The sequence below is a fragment of the Petaurus breviceps genome, unplaced genomic scaffold (genome assembly GCF_028583685.1).
Source record: "Petaurus breviceps papuanus isolate PSGF00001 unplaced genomic scaffold, PetGlider_PUasm1.0 90823, whole genome shotgun sequence".
Taxonomy (NCBI): domain Eukaryota; kingdom Metazoa; phylum Chordata; class Mammalia; order Diprotodontia; family Petauridae; genus Petaurus; species Petaurus breviceps.
The window spans coordinates 22,319,325-22,338,659 of record NW_027187352.1 but is presented as its reverse complement, the minus strand read 5'-3'; the positions used below and the strand labels follow the sequence as shown (position 1 = coordinate 22,338,659).

At 39.3% G+C, this 19,335-nt stretch overlaps 1 protein-coding gene and 1 long non-coding RNA gene across 2 annotated transcripts in view; one reads left to right on the top strand and one right to left on the bottom strand.

Moving 5' to 3' along the window:
• LOC138148354 (uncharacterized) overlaps positions 1–19,335 on the bottom strand; it is a 236,328-nt gene that overhangs the window by 115,536 nt on the left and 101,457 nt on the right. The gene's annotated exons all lie outside the window — the stretch shown is intronic.
• The window catches only part of GRM5 (glutamate metabotropic receptor 5), a 663,694-nt gene that overhangs the window by 581,366 nt on the left and 62,993 nt on the right, over positions 1–19,335 (top strand). The window contains exon 7 of the mRNA XM_069071043.1: positions 309–1,248. Within this exon, the coding sequence (XP_068927144.1) occupies positions 309–1,248 (940 nt within the window). The remainder of the gene's footprint in view (positions 1–308; positions 1,249–19,335) is intronic.

Sequence of the window (19,335 nt, the reverse complement as noted above, 5' to 3'; positions counted from 1 at the left end):
TGACTCTGGACAAGTCACTTAGCTTCTCAGTGCTCGAGATGTATCTCTAAGATTACAGAAGGTAGAGACCTGAATTGGTGAAGGTACTTTTCACATTTGAGCATTTCCTATATCAGTGAAATCACAGGTCCAGTACTTATCCTAGTCCCTGATTCATGGAAAGATATTTTAAGTGTATTTAGCTAAAGATCTTTAAGCTAAAAGATACAGCTTCTTTCCCAAGGCAAAACCATAGTAATACAAAAAATGTGAGCCAGGTCAGTTCCCTCTCTGTTGTTCTTTCTCAACATGGCTCTCTCTTTCCACAGGTTGCGATCTGATCCCAGTCCAGTATCTGAGATGGGGTGATCCAGAGCCAATTGCAGCTGTGGTGTTTTCCTGCCTGGGCCTGCTGGCAACCCTGTTTGTCACAGCAATCTTCATCATGTACCGCGACACTCCAGTTGTCAAATCCTCTAGCCGGGAACTCTGCTATATTATTCTGGCTGGCATCTGCTTGGGTTACTTGTGTACTTTCTGTCTCATCGCGAAGCCTAAGCAGATTTATTGCTACCTGCAGAGAATAGGCATTGGCCTCTCTCCAGCCATGAGCTACTCTGCACTGGTCACCAAAACCAATCGCATCGCCAGAATTCTGGCTGGCAGCAAGAAGAAGATCTGTACCAAGAAGCCAAGATTCATGAGTGCCTGTGCCCAGCTGGTCATTGCATTCATCTTAATTTGCATCCAGCTTGGCATAATTGTTGCCCTTTTCATAATGGAGCCTCCTGACATAATGCATGACTACCCAAGTATTCGGGAAGTCTACTTGATCTGCAACACCACCAACCTGGGTGTCGTAACGCCCCTTGGCTATAATGGATTATTAATTTTAAGCTGTACCTTTTATGCATTCAAGACCAGAAATGTTCCAGCTAATTTCAATGAGGCCAAGTACATTGCTTTCACAATGTACACCACTTGCATCATATGGCTGGCCTTTGTGCCCATCTATTTTGGAAGCAACTACAAAATCATCACCATGTGTTTCTCGGTTAGCCTCAGTGCCACTGTGGCCCTAGGCTGCATGTTTGTGCCGAAGGTGTACATCATTTTGGCCAAGCCAGAAAGAAATGTGAGAAGCGCATTCACCACATCTACAGTGGTGCGGATGCACGTAGGAGATGGGAAGTCATCCTCAGCTGCCAGTCGGTCAAGCAGCCTGGTCAACCTGTGGAAAAGGAGGGGCTCATCTGGAGAGACCCTAAGGTAAAATGAAGAGCTAAGGCCAGCCTAGTTAGGGCATTACTATTTCCATCTTGGACTTTTTCAAAGGTTAATATGACCTGAAAAAATAGTGGCAGTAGAAGAGACGTAATACTTTCCTACTGAACCATTTATGGTTAAGGATAACCAGTAGTGGGGTCAGGTTACCAGGCCAAGATCATAAGTAAGGAAGTCAGGATGTGGGATAAAGAGATGACCAAATAGGAAATGAGACCAGGAAAATAGAACACAGTTCAGTTGCTAAGTCAAGGACAGAGGCACTGGAAGTCAGAGTCAAAATTATACAGGGGAAATGTGGTGGTACTGACTCACAAGCTGGGATGGAAAAGAAACAGGAAGACATCCAGACTTGTGATGTCTTCCCTTCTACCTGATCCTAGCACCCAGCTTCATACCTGTATGTCTAGCTCGTTTTCTTCTTCACAGTCACCAAGTCCAGTTCTTGGCTAGGAAACTGAGTTATTTGGGAAAATATCCTTGAACAATTGGATGGTTCCTGATTAGAGGCAGTTTGAGTGTATAATCTACCAAACTACCCAGACAACTCATACTTCCTTCTGGCCAAGGGCCATGAACAATGAAATTAAACGTACATCACTTGATCAAGAATCAGAATTTCAACCCCAAGTGGTATTCCCTTTTAGATATTAACGCTTACTAATTAATAAATAGCAGTGAAATGATAAAAATAACTTGAATCACCTTCACTGCTTAGGTGAAAAATTCAGGGCAGCCAACAGTCTCCAGGAGGTTGGACATTGGAGAGTAGTGGTCTCCATAGCAGAATATATCTAGTCCTACTATACTTAGGTATTGTTTTTTCACAAAAGAGGATAAACTAACTTGGAAGACAAATTCTAAATAATCTTTTTCCAATCAGGCATTTTCTATTTTACTTCCTCTGCATGAAAATTCCCATCTATTCTAACTGGTTCCATTAATAAGAACTGCCATATTACATAGATTGAATGATATGAGATATGGAAGTCTTTGTACTTAGGGGTGACAATGACTAAAAACTTACAGAACTTGGAGTTTTCACATGCTGCGTACCAGTCTCAGCTTACTTACGCTACTTCTCTTTATCCTTGTCTCTGTTGCTCGTGGGCTCTTTCCTCATTTTCCATGTCTCTTTCCATCTATCACAGATTCCTAACATTTTTTGTGTCATAGAGTCCTTTGGCAGTCTGGTGAAGCACTATGGACTCCTCAGAATATTGTCTTTTAAAAGTATAAAATGAAATATATAGGAATTTTACAAAACAAGCCAATTACCTCAAAATACATACATACATACACACAAACATACATGTGTGTGTATACATGTAACCTGGGATCTGTGAATACACATACATATATACTGTGTATAGTTCACAGATTATATGTATGTATATGCACATGGGTACATGTACATGTATATGTATAGTTTACAGAGCCCAGATTAAGAACTCTTGAATTCTAAATCATACATTTTTCAACTAGATTGGAAGCTTCTTCAGGGCAGAGGCTGTTTCCACTGCTTCTGTGGCTAAATTCTTATCGTGAGTCATGCAGAGTCCTCCGAAGAGTAGATGTGCCACAAATCCTGTTGCCTGACAGGTTGACCTCTGCTGATCTCCCCCAGTCCATTCTTACCATCCTGCTGTTTCCTGCTGCTGCTGGTGGTTGCCACACCAGCCCTTCATTTTAGCCTTCTGGGAGTTACAAGAACTTGGTGTTTTTGTATTTGATGCCCCCAACACTATCAGGAGGGTGGCCAATGAACCCTGCCAGGAAACTGGGTCTCTATCTATTGTGAAGCACTATGGAAACTAGTGACATTAATAGTTTGGTTTCACCTATCTTCAAGTATATATACCACTGCCCCCTAGTGTTAATAGTGATTGTTGAAAAATCAAACCATTAAAGAGCTTGATGCAAGCATTCCCTTTCCTCAAGTGATTCTAGAGCTGTATCCCAGACAAGGACTGTGGGGTAGTGAAACTGATGATGGGGTTATAATAGGAAGAATTTTGGCTTTGAATTCCATCTATGACACTCAATGTGTAATGAGAATCACAGATTTAGAATTGGAAGGAATTTTCAAATGCTTTTTCCCCATCTGCAAAATGGGGACAATAATATTCCTGCTGACTGCTTTCAGTGCTCCCTTCCTTCATCCTAGTAGCTATGAGTTGGAAAGGTCTGAATCAGAGTAGGTAATTCCCTAATATGAGTTTCCCAAATTGATCAAATTAAATCAATCAGAGAGATCTAAGTTAAATGTGTGCATGTATATGTAAATGTGTGTATACATGTATGTATATGCATATATAGATAAATAATTTATAAATAAGCAAATAAGAGATAGAGAAATGGATTTGTACTCCCTACTTCATATGGTTATTGTGAGGAAAGTATTTTGTAAACCTTAAAGTGCTACAGATATATGAGTTTGTATTATCACAGAGCTGAACTCATTGATTCTATCCATAGTACGTTTTGTAAATGATTAATATTCCTTCCCAATAGATACTTTACTATTTTCATCTTATTCACTTCTAGGAAAGAGGGTGGGAAAAGTCACTGGTTATGCTGGAAGAAATGCTACTTTCAGGGCCCCTCTATTATTATTCAATAAGTCAGTTGATTCAACATGCATGTAATTATTAAACATTTAGTATGTTCCAGCACTAAGGGCAGTGTCTAGTACTTAATAAATGCTTTTCAGGCACTATTATTTCACTTATTTTTCCTACAATGTCATGTAGTTCTGGGTGATTGAATTTGTATCAGTGTATTTGGTTACAGGAATCTCATTCAGATGAACATTTTCCAAGTGGTTCTTCTTCATCAGAGTAGATAGATGTGCCCATGTTACACTGGGAAAGATTTAGAACTTTTTTTCTTGAAGCCCAGCTTCTAAGTTTATTTGCCATTTTAGCATAGTATACTACTGTATGGGTGTGCATAGTGTGGTTTTCTCACCTCACCAAGAGATAGAAGTTTCCCTTTCCAAGTAAATAGATGCCTCCCTAAAGGATCTCCTACATGCACCTTTGTTTAAGGTTTTTGTGGTGCAAAAATATCCAAAACTTCTAACATATGAATTCTTGGGAAATTTAGCATGATTTTCCCTGACAATCATAATTATAGCCCCTTTGAAATAGTGATTCATAATTACAAGAGAATTTCATAGTTATGATTTAATTTGATCCTTTCAAGAACCTGGTCATCTAGTCAGGTATGACTATTTCATCCCATTTTATAAGGTATGAAACTTAAGCCTTGAGAAGTAAAGTAACTTGTCTGACATCTGCACCATTTTTATCATCATCAAAATATATTAGTGTTCAAGAATGTTAGTGCCTTAAATAATACATGGGACACAGAACTTATGGGGTACAATTGAATATAATGTACTTCTAAGAAAGTCCAGTGATCATTTATACCATGTGGTAAGCAATTTGCCTATCAATATACACAGTCAAATTTTCTGATCCATTTGGGTAGAAAGAAATCCAGGTTTGTAAATTGGTATAGACCATTATTGATGGAAGCAGTGGAGGAGGAAGAAGAAATGTGGGGGAAGAGGAAACAAAGATCATCACAGACTTAGAGATGAAAGGTAAAGTCATCTATTCTAACCCCAGAGAAAGAACAGAGATTAAATTATTTCTCAACAGTCACCCAAGTAATATTAGAGCCAAGATTTGAACCCAGATATTCTGACCCCCAAATATAGCTCTCTTTCTACTGCACCCTGATTCACTCTAGGTTAGCATGTTTTATACATATTTTCTAAATCATGTAAGTCTGAATGGTAGATAATACAAATGTTAATATCATCATTTTACCAAAGACAGAACTGAGAAATGTTGAGTTATATAACCACACACACTAAAAAGGGTTAAAGACAGGATTCAAATCCAGTTCTTCCTGAATCTAAATCCAATATGCCCCTAGATAAAAGATTACTTCATACAATTGTGCCACCATGAACCCAATGTGTGCCACAGACTTGAAAATCCTAAAAGAGAGCATTGCTCATGATTGTCTGTGAAGATTTTTATCTATTTCATGCCCCCTTCATATCTGGCATACCGGTGGTAAAAATATTCACATCAGATATTGATACCTGGAAAGTGATTCTCCTCTTTAGCTGGGAAGGGTCCCAAATAAGTCTAATTCATTTTCTATGTCCTAAGGAGAATTCTCTCTCTCTCCTCTCCTCCCCTCCTACCCTCCCCTCTCCTCTCCTCTCCTCTCCTCTCTTTTCCCCTCTTCCCCTGACCTCCTCTCCCTTGCCCTCCCCTCCCCTCTCTTCTCCTCCCCTCCCCTCTTCTCTCCTTTCCTCCCCTCTCCTTTCCTCTCCTATCCTCTCCTCTCTTCTCTCCTCTCTTCTCCTCTCCTCTCTACACAAAAGAGAGAATGAAACATCAGAGCAAATTTGTTTGGAGCTCAACCTATTTCAATGATGTCTGGAAAGCCAAATAGACCTACCCTAAATTGGATGGAAGTAAAACCCTCCAAGTCAGTCATACAATTCACTTAAATAGCAGAGAGAAGTTTATTTAAAAGGAATGAGTCACTACAGAGTTTTTAAAGAAACATGCTATTTATGCCACCTATGTTTGGAGGTCCCTATGATTAACATCTTGACTCTTGGCACTAATTTATAGCACAAGGCAGTTCTGCCTCAACTCACTGTCAAACTGAGAATGCCAGAGCTCCATTTATCATGGTCCCATCAGCCTCAAATTGACAAAGAAAACGCTTGCTCTGGCCTAAATAAAGAGGCGCATCTGGTGGCATCTTGAACTCTGACTGTATTTGGGATTGCACAGTTAAGAATTCACTAACTCTGTTCTAAGGTAGGAAGTTACCTGAAATACTCAGCTATTTATAGAAATACACCACCCACACACATACACACACATACACCCATGTGTGTATATGTATCTTTATATATGTGTGTATACACATGTATATATATATATATATATATGTATATGTATGTATGTGTGTATATGGAGAGAAAGAGAAACTCCCAAGTAAAATGTGGATTTATGCCTTTATCCAGCAAAATGGATCATCCAGTAAATGGACCATTATAAGTCTTAAATGAGAAACTTTGAATCCATGCTTAATCATTAGTGTTTTTTTTAATCCCAATAATTAATTAGTGGTACTATATAAAATCATTCTCCTTCCTCTTCTCTACCTATTCAAATTCCACTCCTTCCTTAAGACCCTGCTCAGGTCTCACCTCTTCCTTGATGCCTTCCCTGAGTAAGCTCCCCATCCTAAACTCCTGTAACATTGATGATTACTCTCAGTCACTCATTCGATACATTAACGTTTGCTATGTAATGACAATATGTATGATTTCCGAACAAAGCAAGTCAAGTCAAAAAGCATTTAAGTGCTGACTGTGTGCCAGACACTGTTTTAAGGACTGGGGGTATAAAGAAAGACAAAAACAGTCCTTGTCTTCAAGGAGGTCACATTCTTTGGGGTAAGACATCTTGTAAACAACTATGTACATATAAGATATATACAGGGTAAATTGGAGATAATTTGAGGTGAAGTGAAATTGTGATGGGGGGAGAAAGGGGTCTCAAGAGAGATCTCTTGTGCAGATTAGAATTTGAGCTGAGTCTTGAAGGGAAGAAGGAAAACCAAGAAGTGTAGTCAAAGTAGGAGAGCTTTCTTGGTATAGAGAGAACAGTTAGTGAAAATGCAAAGAGTAGGAAGATGGAGTATTGTGTGTGAAATATAATAGCAAAAAGGTCAGTGCCGCTGGATCATAACTGTGTGGATGTGGGTAAAAGATCATGAGATCCTTGAGAACAACAACAATAACAATACAATAATAATAGTAATCATAATAACATTTATAAAATACTTTATATGACTTCCAAAACAATTTAAAAATATTATCTCGTTTTATCCTCACAACAACCCAAAGATCAATGTCCTTTTCAGATCCCTATTTTATTTTATTTTTTTTGCTTTTTGGAGGGCAATTGGGGTTAAGTGACTTGCCCGAGGTCACATGGCTACTTTTTGTTTTAAGTGTCTGAGGATGGATCTGCACCCATGTTCTCCTGACTCCAGGACTGGTGCTCTATTCACTGAGATGACACCTAGCCACCCCGAAAATCCCCATTTTAAAGACAAAGAAACTGAGAATGAGAGAGGTTAAGTGATTTGTCCAGAGCCAAATAGTTAATAAAGGTCTAACGCAGAATTTAAACTCAGGTTTTTCCTGATTCCAGGTACAGTAGTCTATATACTATGCTACTTTGATTGGAGGGACTATATTCTATTTAATTATATTTTAATTAAATAAGTGATCATAAAGAATACAATTGGCTTCTTTAAGAGTAGGCCGTGTCATATTCATTTCATGTTCTTTTATTAGAAGGTTACTAGAATGATAGATTAGGGGAACTTAAAGCACTTTTAGAATAGCAGTGCCTCTGAAAAACTAAAGATAAGCATCACACAAAAGGCAAGGAAAGATGTGGAGTTGATGTGAGCAAACTATGGCATATGGACAATTAGAAACAGCGGAAGATGGCCTCGAATAATTTTATGATGGAAAGAAAAAAGGGATGGGTCACATGTCAAGATCAAGGGATGACAGGTGGATAGCTAGAGTGCTTGCTTCACTGGTTGTCTTGCAAAGGAAGCTTCTAGCATTTTGGATGGATGCCCTATGGCAAACCTATGGAGAATGTGGTTGTTAACAAAATAGAATGGGCAGTCATGGGTGGTTAGTGACCTGTATTACTGGATGCAGATCAGAGATCCATTTGAGTTTTGACTTCACTTGAATAAGGGGATAGAAAACATCCTTATCAGAATTGCAATTGACTCAAACCCAAAATGGACAGCTAACACACTGAATCATTAATTAGGAACCAAAATTATATTGAGAGGCTAAAACATTAAACCAAATTGGTTAAGATGAAATTTAATGGATAAATGTACTCTTACATTTAGATTCAAGAAATCAGAAATTATAAAATGGAGAAGCTGTGCTTAGAGAATAGTTTGTCTGAAAAATATATGAGGGTTTTAGTGGATGGTAAATTCAATATGAGATAGATGACTAAAGCAGTGATTAGATGTTTAGCATAAGCTGGGTTGGGCACTGTGCTGAATGTTATGGATAAAAATACAAATGGAGAAAGACAGTCCCTACTCTCAAGTTTTATACTCTAATGGGGAAGACAACACATATGTAGAAGTCGCTAAGCAGAAACAGGGTACTGGTGGGAAGAAAAAGTAACCATGTGGGTGCAATGTCATGTAAGAGAAGGAAAAAGAGGAAGAATCTGGAGAGAGCCTAGGTGAGAGTGAGGTAAAATGCACTTGGGGACTTTCCTAAAATGCTTGACCAGAGGGAGTCAACAATGAGGAGAGGAGGTCCCCAGGGTAAAAGTTTTTCAAGATGACAATGTGGCAGGTAAGAAGAAGACTCTGGAGAACTTCCAGGTAAGGAGGTGAAATATGGGGTCCTTCCTCAAATGGTGGTCCTAAAAGAGCCCTCTCTTCTTCTCCACCTGTATCCCTCCCTCCCTGTTTCTTCCAGCCAGTTCTTCCTCAGAGATATGCTCATAAAGCACACTACCTCCAGTTTCTGGAAATGAATCACTAGCATGATAAGGCAGCCAAGAAAACTGTGATGTTAGGCTTCCTAAAGAGGGCCATACTTTTTCAGAATACTCTGGTCAGATCACATTTATCTCTCTCCCTCCCAGAGAGCTATCCCTTATATCAAAGAGAAAACAGGTCAGCAAAACTAACCAACCCATTGGTTTGGGGCCCAGGGAGGGAGGGGGGGGAGTGGCAGGGCTGTCCACCATATGCAATGTTCCGTGGCCATGGTTCCTCACATCCCCAAAGATCTAAATCTAAAATTTAGTATTTAAAAGGAAGTATTTAGTATTCAGTATTTAAATTAGTATTCAGTATTTAAAAGGAAGGAGAAGCCTGAATCTCCTTCTACCTTCTGTTTTCAGTAAAGTGTTTCATCCTCCAAGTCATCTATGTACCTACTCTTGCCATCCCCATTGACTCTTTGATCCCTATCACAATCCATAGTCAATTGGCCTCCCAAACATCTTTTGAACCCTCTTCTTCATTTAGAATTGTTCCAGACCACCCTAATCCAGATCCTTACCACCTCTCACATTTGTTCTAATTTTTGTTTCACTTTTTTGTTTGTTTGTTTTGAGACTCAGTCTCCCTGTCTTACCTAGTCTGAAAGTGCAATGCCCCCTCAAGAGGCCCAATCACACTGCTGATCAGCACAGAAACTTTGACTAGAATGATCCATTTCTGATATGTGCCAGTTCACCCCTCCATAAGTAGCCTGGTGGCCTCCTGCTCCTAAGGGCTAACCACAATTTTGCTAGACTTTGTGTGGACACAGGCATAGTACACTGCAGCTTAGAACTCCGAAGCTAAAGCAATCCATCAGCCTCTCCAGGAGCAGAGATACAGGAATGGACCACCTTTCCCATGCTCACATTATTTTAATCTTTCCTAGATGCTTTTCCTGCATCTAGTCTCTTTCCTTTCCATTCCATCCTTCATACAACTACCAAAATCATCTCTTTATTGTTCGTGTCTGATAATGTCACTGCCTTGCTTAAAAACACCTTCTGCTTTGCCCAAGTTTCTCAACCTCATATTTAAATCCTTCTATAATCTGACTATGCTATAATATCTGATGCTATTTCATGCTATTTCTCTTTGATCTTCTATGCTCTTCTCATACAGTGCAACCTGCTTCTCGTCAGTCTCATTCTGCTGTCTTCCACCTCTACCATTTATATTCTCTTTCCTCCCCTATGTCTCACCGAATATCTATTCCTGATTATCTTCTCTTTCCTTCAAAGCCCAGCTGTAATTGTCACTTCCTCTACGGAGCCTTCCTTGATTCCCTCTGCTTGTAAGTCAAATTCCTCCAGTCACTGTTTAGCACTCCTATTTTCTTGTTTAGAGCAGAGAGGTGGTTCAATGGGTAGAGTGTTGGGCTTGGTGTTAGGAAGACTTATCATCCTGAGTTCAAATCTGGCCTCAGACACTTATTCTGTGTCACCCTGGGCAAGTCACTTAGCCCTGTGTGCCTCAATTTCCTCACCTGTAAAATGAGCTGGAGAAAGAAATGGCAAACCACTCCAGTATCTCTATCAAGAAAACCACAAATAGGGGCGGCTAGGTGGCTCAGTGAGTAAAAGTGCCGGCCCTGGAGTCAAGAGGACCTGAGTTCGGTTCCGGCCTTAGACACTTAATACCCACACACACACAAAAAAGCCAGCCGTGTAATCTTGGCCAAGTTACTTAACCCCAATTGCCCTCCAAAAGGCAAAAACAAAAACAAAAAAACACAAATGGTATCATGAAGAGTTGGACATGACTAAAATAACTGAACAGCAAAACAATAAACATAAAGGGATGCTGGTAAATAACAACCATTCTCTTGTATTCCATTATTGAAGTTACTCCTTCAAGTTAATTAAATTAGACCCTTCTTGAAGGCAGGACTTATTGTTTCTAATTTTATTTATTCCTGTTGCCTAACATAGTATTTTACATGGAGTAGATGCATAATAAATAAATGTTGAGTTAATTCAGTTATTTTATTTTTCTATTCCCAGTCTCTAGCATATAATAGATGTTTAATGTTTGTTGAATTCAACTGATGTTTTCCTGCCAAAATAATAATTTCAGCGTTATTTAAAGTTAGGCGATTTTATACTAAAGGCAATTTTGTTGGTTTTTAGCTGATCTCTGTCCTTCCTTGAAGTGCTAGCCCAAGGCAAAATGGAGAAATAGGTCAATATTTTCAGAGCCTACCTACATTGCTTTCATTGCCCCTTTCCATTTTTCTTTTTACTTTGCTCTGCATCTCCCCTACCTCCTTAGCCAAAATGTACGTGTCTTTTGTCCCATCCCCTAATTATTATTAAGGTGCTAGTGGCTGTTGGTGATGATATAAATCTTTTCGAGTATGAAATCTGTGTGGCATTTTTTCCATGTTACAGATCTCCAGAAGAATAAAACTATCTAGAGGTATTTCAGTCCCATGGCAGGCTTAGAAGACAGAGATTTAGGGCCGGGATAGTACCCCTTGTGCTCTTCAAATCATAATTCCTGCATAGCTAAATACAACATCCTTGCAGGGCTCTCTCTTTTCCTTTGGAGGCTGATAGAAACATAATTAAAAACAAGAACAATTTCCATGACATCATTCCAGGGAGAAGGTATGGAAATGGAAATGATTTACCCTGCCTACATCACTGTTAAAAAATTTACATACTGTTGGGACTCACATCCCAGCCCACTCCTATAGCCATTCTTGGGTGAATGGCACAGAAAAGATTAAGCAGAAAGTGTTCACTTCTGCTAAGATGGCTGATCTTTTCAATGATTTGTTCATTTGTAAATCTAATTGTATCTACTCTTCAGAGAGAGAGAGAGAGAGAGAGAGAGAGAGAGAGAGAGAGAGACATTTCAGTATGTCCCTATATAGGATGTATAACTGACCAAAAACTGCAGAAAATCAACCACTGGAAAGATGTTATGTATGATATACAATTTGAGATTCTCTACTTTAAGAGAATACCTGTCTTCAGTTTATTTTTTTAAAGTCACATTGATATATTTTTTAAAAAATCAGTATCAAATATTCCCTCAATTGAACCCTCTTGAATGAATAAATGCATGAAAAAATATGTATTTTGTGATTACTATGTGTATTTAATCATTCAACAAGCATTTATTAATCACTAACTACATACCAACACTCTGCTATGACCTGCAGGTACAAAGAAAAGGTTAAAACATGGTCTTTGCCCTCAAGAACTTCATGTTCCCCTGTAAGACACAATATACTCAAAAAACAAAATGAAATCGATTGTGCGTAACAAATATTCATAATATTAATCACTGAGGGAGGCACCAGCAGGGAGGGGAGAGGGAGAGGGAGAAGAGAAGATCTAGAAAGCTGTGGAATTTGAATATAAGATTCCAGCTGAATCTTGAAGGAAGTCAGGGAGTCCAGGAGGTTCTGGTAATTGTGTTTGGTTGTTTCTGACTCTTTATGACCTCATTTGGTGCTAGGCAAAGACACTAGAGTGGTTTGCCATTTCCTTCTCCATCTCATTTTACAGAGGAAGAAACTGGAAAACTGTTAGAGGACTTGTCCAGGGTCACACAGCTAGTGTTTCAGGCTGGATTTGAACTCAGGTCTTCCTGACTCTAGGTCCAAGGCTCTAACCATTGCACCACCTACCTGTCCTATCTCACACTATAGAGGAAAGTGTGTTTTGCCATACAGGATTAATGGTGACCGTTGCAACTAAATTGAATTTAGATAACATTTAGTGTTGGTTTTGTCACTTTATTGTAGTCATTGTACATGTTGTTCTTCTAGTTAGCCTTTCTTCCCTCCATATCAGTTCATTGATGGAAGGCTTTCCCATGACTCTCTGAGTTACCCACATCCATTTTTTTCTTACAGTAAAATAATATTTGGTCATACTCAGATTTCAAAATATGACCAGATATTCCTCCAAATAATGGTTTCCACTTTTTCACTATTACAAAAACAAAAAGTGCTGCTATTCAGATTTTAAGATATTCATGATCTTTCTGTCTTTATCTTCCTTGGGGCATATAACCAGTAGTAAAATCACTAAGTCAAAAGGGATTAACTTAATTCCAAATTATTTTCCAGAATGATTGAAACAAATCTCAGCTCTACCAGCAATGTATTAATGTGTCTCTTACAGTGTTCCCAACAATACCTATTTCTATTTTTTGTCATCTTTGCCAGTTTGATGGATGGCAGTTCATATATATTTTTGCCTTAGCCAGAAAAAAAATTGTAATCATGAAAATTAAATGCAAATAGTCATAGTATCTCTCATTTTCATAGTCTTATTTGTTGACTCCCTGGAGGTATGCTATGCGTTAGATATAGCTCCCTTGAATCATTCTAATCCTTCAAGAACCCATGATTTGTGGGTATAGCCTTCAAAGGTGCCATTCAAAACCACTTTTCATAATTTAAAAAACAGCTGTCCCTCAGGGTTCTGTCCTGAGCCCTCTTCTCTTCTCCCTTTACACTACTTCACTTGATTCTCTCATTGGCTACCATGAATTTAATTATAATCTCTATGTAGTTGATTCTCAGATCTACCTTCCCACCCCAATCTCTCTACTGACATCCCATCTCAAATTTACAAATGCATGTCAGACATCTTGAATTGCTTGTCTGGGAGACATCTTAAACTCAACATATCCAAAATAGAACTTGTGATCTTGGGGCAGCTAGGTGGTGTAGTGAATAGAGCATTGGCCCTGGAGTCAGGAGGATCTGAGTTCAAATCCAGCCTCAGACACTTAACACTTACTAGTTGTGTGACCTTGGGCAAGTCACTTAACCTCAATTGTCCCTCCCATAAAACAACATCAATAAAAAAGAACTGATGATTTTACCCCTAAACTCTCCTCCCACCTTCCCTATTACTGCAGAGGGTGACACCATCCTCCAAGTCCCCCAGATTCACTACCTAGGAGTTATTCTGAATTCCTTGTTGCTTTTTATGCTCTATATTCAAGGTGTAACCACTTGCTGATTTCACCTTTGCACATCTCTTGAACAGTCCCCCTTTTCTCCTCTGACATTGCCACTACTCTAGTATAGGCCTTTATCACCTCAGGCCTTCATTATTGCAATAACCTGCTAGTAGCTCTGCCTGCCTCTAGTCCAGTAGTGGGGTATCTGCAGCCTCCAGGCCACGTGAAGTTCTCTAGGTCCTCAAGTGCCACCCTTTAACTGACTCCAGACGTCATAGAACAAATCCCTTAATAAGAGGATTTGTTCTGTAATACTTGGACTCAATCAAAAGGATGCACCCAAGGACCTAGAAGGCCATATGTGGCCTGGAGGTTACAGGTTCCCCACCCCTGCTAGTTTCTCTCCACTCAAATCCATCCTCCAATGGGCCACTAGAATAATGTTCCCACAATGTAAATCTGATCAACAGCAAATACAAAAATGCTTTGTTTGGCATTCAAACCCTTCACAACCTAGCTCACTACTACTTTTCCAGTCTTCTTACATCTCATTCCCCAAAATGTACACTTCAATCCAGTGACATTGGTCCTGGCTGCCCCATGAAGAAGACACTCCATGTCTAGACTTGGGGCACTCGTTCTGACTGCCCCATATACCTGGAACACTCTCCCTCCTCCAATCAAACTACTGACTTTTCTGCCTTACTTTAGTCCCAATTAAAATCCCACCATTAATATGAAAGTTTCCCTAATGCCTCTTAATTCCAGTGCCTTCCCTCTTTAAATTGCTCCCTATCTATCCTGTTTATCGTCTTCCCTATTAAATTATAAGCTCCTAGAGGACAGGGACTGTCTTTTGCCTCTTTTGTTTTATCCTTCTTGCTTAGTACAATGCCTAGCACATAGTAGGTGCTTAATAAATGTTTATCGATTAATTGATGAGTTTCAGTGACCAAGACAATTCATTAGCTGGTGACCAAACTTTTGGTGTTAAGACCCTCCAGATGTTGTTAGACTGGTGGAAGAAGGCCCATAGACTATCAACTGGTGCACCCATAAATCAAGCTATCATGATTGCAAATGACATGACCAGTTCTTTAATTATTGAACTTTATCTTTATTATTCAAATTGTTTTCTATGTGAGAGGAAAAGTAAACTATCATTTAAATAAACAGAGAAACAGTAAGTAACCCTGCTCTCTTGAAACAAATAGCAGTATCCCGTAGCAAGTAACCATATTGTTTGAAAGCACATTGCTGACTTCAGACACTGCCTATCTCAGTCATCCCCTGACGAGTACTCTGTAAATGTGGGCCCAGTGTAATGCCATGCTGATGATCTCTGGAGCAGTTTTCTATGTATACTATGTAATCAGATGGTGAGTTCCATTACCAGCTGAAGTATCTGCCTCATTTCATTGTGTAGCCTCAGCCCAAGGTCCTAAGAATTTATGCAACAAAAAGATATTGACTTTACTGTAAGTCTGAAAAGGTAATAGCCAGTCTAACAAGCAGAATCGTTGCTGCTGGATGCCTCCTGTTGGAGGTGCCTATCAAGGGTGCTTTCTGTACTGCTTACCTGGCAAATCCTCGGATGCTGATAGTTAATGAAACATTCACTTAGTTTCTCTGTGCCCCTTTCAGCTTCATATGATCCCTTTAGTTATAGATTAGAACGTCAATGCCTCCTTCCCCAAAGCAGCATGATATAATGGAAACTCCACTGAACTAGTCCACTCTCCAGTTGTGTGGCAATAGGCCATTCACCTGTCCTCTCATTGTCTGTTTCCACCACAGTAAAATGGGGACACTATCATTTGTTCCCAGGATTGCTGAGAAGAAAACAAGTTATAAGCCTAAAAACATGCTATAAACAAGGGTTTTGACTTTAAAGATTATATTTACCAGCATCTCTTTATATTTGTTGTTACTGTTCAATTGTTTCTGACTCTTCATGACCCCATTTGAGGTTTTCTTGGCAAAGATATTGTAATGGTTTGCCATTTCCTTCTCCAGCTCATTTTACAGATGAGGAAACTAAGGCAAACTGGGTTAAATGTCTTGCCCAGGGTCACACAGCTAGTAAGTGTGAGGACAGATTTAAAATCAAGAAGATGAATCTTCCTGACTCTAGACCCAGCACTCTATCCGAGTCACCCACCTGCCAATTCCCTCTACATTAACAGGTGCAAAAAATAGGGAAACCTCTTCATTTCTGGAATCGGAGATCAAACCCTTGACTTTCTACTGGATAGATTCTTAATCAAACTTTTTTGGGTCCAGCTTTTTTCTTAGTCACAGGTTGAACTATGACTTGGAGTTAGGAATATCTGAGTTCAAATCTAGCCTCAGTTACTTACCAGCTGTGCGACCCTTGGCAAGTTAATTAACCTTTGTTTGGCTCAGTTTTCTCACCTGTATAATGGAGATAAAAATAATACCTACCTACTAGGGTTGTTGTGAGAGTCAAATGACATAGTAATTACAATGTGATTAGCACAGTGTCTGTCACATTTTAAGCATTATCTAAATTGTGGCTATTACATGAAACTACATATGATCTAATTTTGAAGGTTCCACTGGTACCACCTTATTAATAGATACTTAGGATACCTAGAGTGTTATAATAGATTCCTAGTAGGTCTCTCCCCACCTTAAATTTCTCCCTATGATACATATAGCTACCTATGACTCACAACTGTGAGACTGATTTTCTTACACATCAGTCAGTAAGAATTTGTTAGGCATCTACTTTTGGCAAAGTACTATCTAGGTGTTGGTGATACAAAGACAAAAGTGAACCAGTCCCTATGCTTAGATGATTTTGGGGTAGACCACATGAATATATGTACATTTGTACAAAATAAACACAAGGAAATGGAGGTGGGGAGGATTGGCAGGATGGCACCAGGAAATTTTTCATGTAGCTGAATATTTTTTTTTGCTTTTTGAGGGGGGAGGGCAGTGCAATTGGGGTTAAGTGACTTGCCCAAGGTCACATGGCTAGTAAATGTTAAGTGTCTGAGGCTGGATTTGAACTCAGATCCTCCCGACTCCAGGGTCAGTGCTCTATTCACTGAGCCACCTAGCTGCCCCCACATAGCTGAACTTGAAAGAAAGTAGGGATTCTAAGGAGTAGAGGTGAGGAGCCAATGCATTCTAAACATAGGGGTTCGGCCAGTACAAAGTCTTGGAGAGCATAGGTGAAGTGTCATGGAGGAATGGAGGAACAAAATGCCCATTGTCTGGACCATAGAGTACATGAAGGGATGATGTTGAATTTGGCTAGAAAGTTACTTCTCCTTTCAAATATCTTCTGTAGTTCCCTATTGCCATCAAGATAAATTTCAAATCATTTAGAATAGCTGTCAAGCCTATTTCCCACTCCAGCCCTATAATTTAGTAGGATCATATGATCACAGATTTAGAACCCTAAGAGCCCTTAAAAGTCATCTAATCTTCTCCATCTTCACCCAGACTCATTTTTACAGGTGAAAGTGAAACCCAGAGAGGTTAAGTGATTTGCCCAAAGTCACACACACATAATAAGTAACAGAACTAGGATTAGAAGTTCGGTCTTCTGACTACAAATTCAGAATTTTTCAACCGCCCTCAATTCTAGTGCCTTCCCTGTTAATTATTTCCTATTTTTCATGTATGTGTCTTGCTTTGCATAGATTTGTTTGCATGTTTTCTCAGCAATTATATTGTAAGTTCATTAAGAGGAGAGACTTATCTTTTGCCTCTTCTATCCTCAGCACTCAACACAGTGCCTGGCACATAGTAGGTGCTTAATAAATGTTTATTGATTAATTTTCCCATGAACTCTATATGTTGAATTATTCTAGACACTGTTCCCTCAATACATCTCACACTTTTCTGGTTAGAGAACTAGAGTTAGAATCAGGTAAAACTCAATTCAAATCCCACCTCAGATAATTAAGAAACCCAAGCAAGTCACTTAACCTTTCCCAGTCTCAGTTTCCCTATCTGTAAAATGGAAATGATTATACCATCTACCTCCCAAGGTTGTTGTGAAGATGCAGGAGATGACATGTGTAAAGCACTCTGCAAACTTTAAGAAATGTATAAGAGCCTGCTATATTATTATTTCCTAAGCATGGAATGAACTTGTTTTCACCTTAAATCTTTTACTTCCCTACTCCTTCCATCTTCTGATTTTCACTGACTTCCTCCTGATAACATAACTTCCCTGGCTATCCTTTCTAGCACAGGTTACACTTTCTCAAATTCCCCCTGAACTCCCTGTTGGAGTTGTGGGCATCGGAATACTCCCTGATCCCTATTTCTACTTCCAAGCTCACCCTCTACTACCATTACTCAATGACCTTTCCTTCTGTGTGGTTCAGTCAATCCAAATTGATCACCCAATCAAAATTCTGGTAACAATTGTCTACCAATCTCTAGGGCTCTCCCTTTCCTTCCTCAATGAGTTGAATACTCAGTTCATAGTCTTTCCTCTTCAACTGCTGCCCTCAAATTAAGGGACTTCAACATATATACTGATAATATGTCAAATGTCATAAGTTTCCAGTTCCCAGATGCCTTCTGTCCCTTTTTCCTCCTTCACCCACCCACACAATGAAGCTATCCTTCTCGCCAAGAGAAACCACACTGCATATACAAATGACCTCATTATATCCCTTCTTCTCTAGCAAATTGTATCCTTCCCCTCCTCTCATTTTCTGTCTCTGTCTGTCTATGTCTCTGTCTCTCTCATTTTCAATTGCTTTACATCTACTGGCTTACAAAGGTGCCTATGTCTATCATTTCCTAAAAAAAACCTGTACTTTATCCATCCTTCCCTATAACCCCCATTTCTTCTTTTTTTGTGACTAAATTCCTTAAGGTCATCTCTAATACATACCTCCACTTCCTTTCCCCTTGCTCTCATGTTAACTCTTTGCAGTCTAACATCTGGCCTTATCATTCAAGTGAACTGCTTTCTCCATTGTTACCAATGTTCTTTTCTCAATCTCCATCCTTCTTGAACTTTCTGTAGCCTTTGACACTGTTGATCACCCTCTTCTCCTTGACATTTTCTCTCTAGGTTTCCATGGCACTACTCTATCATAGTTTTTCTCCTACCTATCTGAAAACTAGTTCTTAGCCTTCTTTGTTTGATCATCATTCAAGAGACATAATAAGTGTCCCTATGGGCTCTGTCCTAGGTCTGTTCTTCCAAAATACTATTTCACTTGGTGAATTCATCATCATGAATTCAATGATGATCTGTATGCTGATGATGGTCAAGTCTACTTCTCTAGTCTTAAAATCTCTTCTCACCCCCATTCTAACATCTCCAACTGCTCATTGAATAGATTGAGCTGAAAATCCCAGGGGTGGGGAACCTGTGTCCTTGAGGCCACATACAGCCCTCTAGGTCCTCAAGTGCAGCACTTTGACTGAATCCAAACTTCACAGAACAAATCCATTAAGAAAAGAATCTGTTCTGTAAAACTTGGA